Source organism: Anneissia japonica, unplaced genomic scaffold, assembly GCF_011630105.1.
Source record: "Anneissia japonica isolate Jap-2015-1 unplaced genomic scaffold, ASM1163010v1 scaffold287833_len2544123_cov190, whole genome shotgun sequence".
In the NCBI taxonomy this organism is placed as follows: domain Eukaryota; kingdom Metazoa; phylum Echinodermata; class Crinoidea; order Comatulida; family Comatulidae; genus Anneissia; species Anneissia japonica.
This window is the reverse complement of record NW_022757233.1, coordinates 620,052-626,122: the sequence shown is the minus strand read 5'-3', so window position 1 is coordinate 626,122 and position 6,071 is coordinate 620,052. Positions and strand designations below refer to the sequence as shown.

Genomic DNA, 6,071 nt, shown 5'->3' with positions numbered 1-6,071 from the left:
TATATATAATCAATAATTTATTATTATTATTATTGATAACAAATTATAAAATATATACTTACGTTTTGTGTTAGCAGACATGCGTAGCTTCGTTACTATGCGACGAGCATAATAACTTCATAGAGAGTGTTTTGTAGAGAAGAACTCAACTTGTTTTTTAAAGGGGTAAATTAATACAGTTATTAATTAGGACCTACAGACTAAGAACATTAGTCAGCGTAGTTTCTGTTTTAGTTTTAAGGTAGGTTATCTTTTGTAAACAACAAAATCCAACAACAACGGCCTAGGCTAGGCCTACCTAGACTAGCCTAGGCCCCCATAACATTATGTAGACGCGGAGGAGGACAGCACCCTCTACCGGCCTCAGCTCAAGTCTAGCCTTAATAAGCTAGCCTAGTAGTAGGCCTATGCGCCTAGTGGCTGCTAAAATAATAATCATGGGACTAGGCCTACTGTAGGTAAGGCTGGCCTTAGTGATACGTCCTACCATCCATCCACACTAAATGAAGATGATACTAACTATAGTAGGGCCTGTGTCTGTGGTGGGCATAAATATGCAAGCAACTAATATCATGAAAATTTAATTTTTACAGTGTGCTTAAAAATACCTTTAAATTAATCGCAGCTGTTAGGCCTGTGACCGTTTTGTGCATGCTAGGTTTTAATGTTACTTTTTTCAGTTTGTAGCCAAAGTCGTCAGGCAGAGTTTTAATTCATTTTTTTTTTTTCATTTCATTAAGTTCAATTGATTCTTGTCCTGTGTAGTCAGAATGGCTCCTAAAAAGAAAAAAAAGTCTGGGAAAGGAAAGCTAGCGAAGATGACAGAAGAAGAAAGGATCATATACATGGAACAGAAGTTGCTTGCTGAAGAAGAAATGAAGAAGAAAAAGGAGGATATGCTGAACCAGTTTTTAAAGGTACTTAACTAAATGAAAATAGGTCCATTAGCATGGCCTAGACAAGATTACTTTTGTTCTAAAAATTTAATATTGAATTAGATTAAACCAAAGAGTATAGAACTGCAAGAGGTCCGACTGCCCTTATTTTTTATGCAGGCAATGGAACGTAAAAAGTACTCCCACAAAGGGGCGTGTCCCTCAAAAGAACGTAAAAGGCGTTCGTATCGAACACATGCTGCGTTTCAAAACTCTAGAATACATTCTAGAGTTTGCATGCATGCGTTCGATATGGATGCCTGTTACGTTCTTTTGAAGGGCACACCCCATCGTGAGAGTACTTTTTGAGGTAGGATTGTGTTTCAGCGAAACCACGGCAGTCGGACCTCTTGAAGTTCTATACTCTTTGATTAAACTCACAAATTGAACCAAAAAAGGATTAGTAAAATATGTTTGCTAAACACTTGTTTTCTTTCTGTTCTCATTTACTTCAGGATAAGCTTGTGAAAGAAGAACGAAGTGCACATTTTAACCTCTTCAAGTTAACCCACCAATGGCGAAACATCATGAGAACATCCAAGTCAAAAGAATTGAAAAAAGATATAGAAATCTTGAGCCAGACGTTTGAAAGAGTTGTTGACCGCAAAGACAGCGTTATCAAGTCGTTGGTCAAGGATCTCGGAGAGGCAGAAGAACAGTACTCAATGGCACTGAGGAGTCACCTGCAGAACATGGATAACTTAATAGGTAAATATTCAAGTAAACTACAAGAAGTTTGAATATTAAATAAGCTTTGTAAGTTATTAATCATCATCCCGTGAACCACCAAAGTACTCCCTTCAGGGAAGCTTTGTAAGCTGCACTGCTGAAAGAATATATAAATATCAGCTATCAGCGACACATGCTACATCACACTGTTTAATAAACCTGAAACTTCATTCCTCAGATCTTCAGCGATGTCGTTTGAAGGTGTTACTAAGTGAATATGAAGAAGAACTTGAAGTACTGAAGAAAGAGTTTGACACAGAGCGACATATGATCATAGACCAACACAAACAGGAGATGAATGACCTGCAGGACATTCTGTTTGCCATGGAACAAAATGCGAATGAACGAGAAGCAGAGGCCAGGCAAGACTTCCAGAGTCTCAGGGATGAGATCAAAAATAAGGTATGCATAGGGTGTTAAGATTCCAGGTATTTAATAAAGTACATAGTGTATACAGCGTGCTGTTATATTGGAGTGATACTCTAGGAATTATTATTGACACAATATCGACTTATTTAGAACCTTGAGGAAAAACATGCCTTGCGGATTCAACTGGAGAGTCAGGTGGAAGACTTGTGGAAGCAATTTCAGCAGGCACTGAGGAATTACAATGAAACAACAGAGGAAAGAAAGGCAGCGTTTGAGAATCTGCGGGATAAAGATGAAAAGAGTGCAAAAGAAATAGAAATGCAGATGAGAAAACTGCAGAGAATATCAGTAAGTATAGTTGTCCATACTGTAATTGGTTATGAATGTGTTTATTAATATTTTGTCCTCATTTAACTTGAATTGACATTGATATTTTGTGTGGTCCTTGATGTTAATGTCATTTTTATACTTTGCAGGACACAATTGCTCAGCTGAGAGCCAAGATGGCACAGAATTCCAAGGAAAGTGAGGAGAGGAATCGTGAGTTACGAGACCAGCGTGAAGTGATTGCGCGTCACTTTCACGAACTCAAAAGCCAGATGAATAGATTTCGTGAAAATGAGAGAGCCAGGCTAACACAGTTGACGCTACAAAGTAGTGCAGCCTTGAAAGAGCTGCAAAGAAAAGTTGAAAAGGTACAAAATAAATGTGATATACTGTATTTATTGAATGGCTAAAAAAGATGTCAAAGAAAGAGCTACAGTATTCCCATTTAATTACTGTTTGAAATTTGTTCTCATAACACTATTGATTTGAAACAGTATACATTTTATTTTTTAAGGGTGAGAGGATTTTGAAGTTAGCCGAGCAGTGTAGAAAGTTAGAGACAGAAGAAGAGAAGGTTCTACCATTTTATGCATCATCACTAACAGAAGAAGAGCAACATGATGTAGCTGCTGCTGTTGAGGAGCCTCCCTCTGAACCACTGGCAGAGGTAAGAAGTTCTTCCTTTCATTGCATTACATTGTAATATGACATTTTTGTTTAGTATGTTGTCTTGTTAAAGCATTGTGCAATTTCATCAAATTTCCCCAACCTTTTCCTATAATATGATTCTATCTCTCCAGATGATGCACCAGTACTCATCTCTTGAGAACTTCTGGAAGCGATACAATAAAGTGCTTCTGGATCGTGTAGCTTTGGATAAAGAGAAAAGCACCCTGATGGAAGAGAACCAGAGGTTGCGTGCCATCCTTAAGCAGTACCTGGATGGCATCTCTGTCAATGATGAGATCTTGAGCCAACACAACCCACTCTTTGTAGTCAACCAACGAACCAATGTCCAGTAAGTTAATAACCTCATTGAAATTATTTACATATAAACAGATGATATTGTTGTCCCTGGTTAATTATTAAATATTACAATGCGTCAAATATATAGTGAATATTACTGTTTCTATTCACATATAGGCATGTAGGCTTCTTATACTGTGTGATAGCAGAAAATAGCCTATGGTATTGCAGTTCATTTTAAGTATTATTGGTGCTATTTATTAGATGTGGAAGCCCATAAACACAGCCTAGCTGTTGTTATTGTGTTTTTATTCATATTGATATATTTCCATTACAAAATCTAGTACAGTGAAAAGTGTGTTCATTTTATGTTTTCTTTTTTTAGGATGTCTGTTCCAATCCTGGATCCAAGAGTGAAGAGACCAACACTGACAGTGGTGGAAGCAGCCCATGTCATCAAACACACCATCTAGATTTACCCTCACAAGTCCTTACCATTCCTAGATATAATAAAAAGATGCTTCCCACGCAACTAATTTCATGACAAAAATAATATAACTATAGACAAACCTTATATCTTCATATGATATAGACAAATATTTATCAAATGTGTTGTAAATAAAATTGTTATTAAACTACAGTGAATTTTTAGAATTTTATTGTTTTGAAAAATATTGTTCAATGTGTAAGGAAATGCAGTACACTTTTCGGGACAGAGAAAGGGATTGTTTCCCGGTGTACTCTCTGATTCACCTCCCAGACATGCTCACTGAACATAAGTCTTTGGTAGATAATTATGATGAATAAATAAATAGTAAATTCACTTTTGCCTGGACACTGTGACTAGGCAGACATTACATACATCTTCTGAAGGATTGTGAAAGCAGGCAGACATTCTAACTTTCTGTTGGAGTGGTGGATACAAGGGAAGGCGAAGGGTTTCAGCCGGCCCATTCCTCCTAAATTTTTGGAAATTTTTTTTAAATGAAAAATTAATTAATTTTGCATATGGTGGACCCTCTATCTGTCGAAGTCCCTCCCTGGGCCCTCAAATTCCTGGGTCTGCTACTGAGTAAACAAAATACTGCTTATTAAATTTCTTATTAAAAAACTTATTTTTTCAAAATCCATTAAACCAAGATAATTACACAACTACACAATATGCAAAGTGTTTGTGTGATTTAATGAAATATCAAATATTAATCATAAGTTTTGACAGGAAATTATGTAACAAAACATCAGGATATTAATAGAGAAATATAGTTACTAAATAATTGCACATTTGATAAATGTTCAAAAATGAAAATGGAAAAAACTATTCCATTCTGGTCATTATCACTGAATAATCAATCCCATGATTAGATAAATTATATTGTATACTCATATGACCACATATCAAATGATCAAAGATGAAATTTTCAAACAAATGAGGCAAGTTGTGGCAAAATGGTTAAGTTGCAGCAAAAATTGAAATTCAAGTTATTGGTATTTTTAGATACCTGAGTATGTGATCTTTAAAATGAGGGGTCAATCATTGAAATTGGACATTTCAAGCCTAAGTTATTGGAAAGTGAAAGTACAGCAAGATAAACATGATTTTGAGTAATTGCCTTTCAAAGTTATTTGTGCATACATTGTTTAATAGCATTAACTATCAAAATAACATTAAATAAACAATTTGTTGACCACTTCCAGAACTAATACTTTGGGACATGATTAATAAGACATTAAACTGTTGATCTATAGTGAAAACAAATTTGGACTTTTAGGCAATACTTTATAGTTCATTTACTCAATACTGGCCTGTGCGACAACTTAACCATTCGCCACGACATGCCTCAAATGATCTTACAACCATGGAGGAATTAGTAAATGATAATTTTACAAATTTATCACAATGAATTGATTACAAATGAAATGATAATGCAATAAAACAAGCATATAATCAACTGATCACATAATTAAATAACAAATGATTCTTAACAAAAAAATAAACATTAAGTGACCAAACCACCAGTGGCTGAATACTGTTTCCCATGAAGTGAAATACCAAGATGATAGCACTGTACAGTATAAATGAAAAACTTACTTAAAAAAAACAAAACAAAAAAAAACAAAAAAGCAGTAATTTACAGCACAATCCTACAGATAAATATAATGACATCTTGTATCCAAAAATAAATGCTCATGGGATACCTAGCAGATGGATACATAGACTACCATAGAACCTCCCCACCCCCTGGGGAATATTCCAAATCATTCTTCTCCAGATCAATTAATTCAAAGTCGTTCACATCCTACTAGGGACCCAATTATAATCCTGGTGGAGACAACTGCTCATGACTGACGATGAGCATCTTAAACAGCTGTGATGGACATTTCCTACTATTCAACTTCATCTCTACCCCTCTTGTTATACTCCCCCTTTTAGAGTCCTTAGAAGGTCAGCTTTACCCACCAAAAACAGAACTTAATATTTCTTGCCCAAGGGCACAAACAGAATGGACAATATGGGATTTGAACCATGACCTTATGGTTTCAATCCTGAACCCCAACCACTAACTCCCACGATTTGCTAAACATGTTGAAAAAACCCAATTTTTTAAAAATAAAAACAATAATTAAGAAAAACATTTTAATGGACAACTGTTGCACTAACCACTCCCACTAAATAACAACAAATAATAAAGAAAAACATTTTAATGAATAAATACAGAAATGTAAGGACATAGGTAATAATGATAA

The 6,071-nt window shown here is 35.3% G+C and overlaps 1 protein-coding gene across 4 annotated transcripts; it reads left to right on the top strand.

Moving 5' to 3' along the window:
• The first annotated feature begins 87 nt into the window (after window positions 1-87).
• LOC117124581 (dynein regulatory complex subunit 2-like) lies at window positions 88-3,980 on the top strand. Of its 4 annotated transcripts, none has more exons than XM_033270872.1 (9): window positions 88-165; window positions 741-917; window positions 1,391-1,643; window positions 1,843-2,066; window positions 2,184-2,381; window positions 2,510-2,728; window positions 2,875-3,027; window positions 3,161-3,378; window positions 3,712-3,980. In XM_033270872.1, the coding sequence occupies exons 2-9, from the start codon at window positions 771-773 to the stop codon at window positions 3,797-3,799; spliced, it is 1,500 nt and encodes a 499-aa protein (XP_033126763.1). In that variant the 5' UTR covers window positions 88-165; window positions 741-770; the 3' UTR covers window positions 3,800-3,980. The 4 variants fall into 4 exon arrangements, with proteins under 4 accessions (XP_033126763.1, XP_033126762.1, XP_033126764.1 ...); XM_033270871.1 differs by having other exon boundaries at window positions 89-241; XM_033270873.1 differs by having other exon boundaries at window positions 94-241; window positions 766-917.
• Window positions 3,981-6,071: the final 2,091 nt, after the last annotated feature.

Coding starts and splice junctions, on each gene's coding strand:
- LOC117124581 (XM_033270872.1), top strand. CDS start 771: ATGGCTCCTAAAAAGAAAAAAAAGTCTGGGAAAGGAAAGCTAGCGAAG. Junction 1,644..1,842: donor GAACATGGATAACTTAATAG/GTAAATATTCAA, acceptor TTCATTCCTCAG/ATCTTCAGCGATGTCGTTTG. Junction 2,382..2,509: donor GAAAACTGCAGAGAATATCA/GTAAGTATAGTT, acceptor TATACTTTGCAG/GACACAATTGCTCAGCTGAG.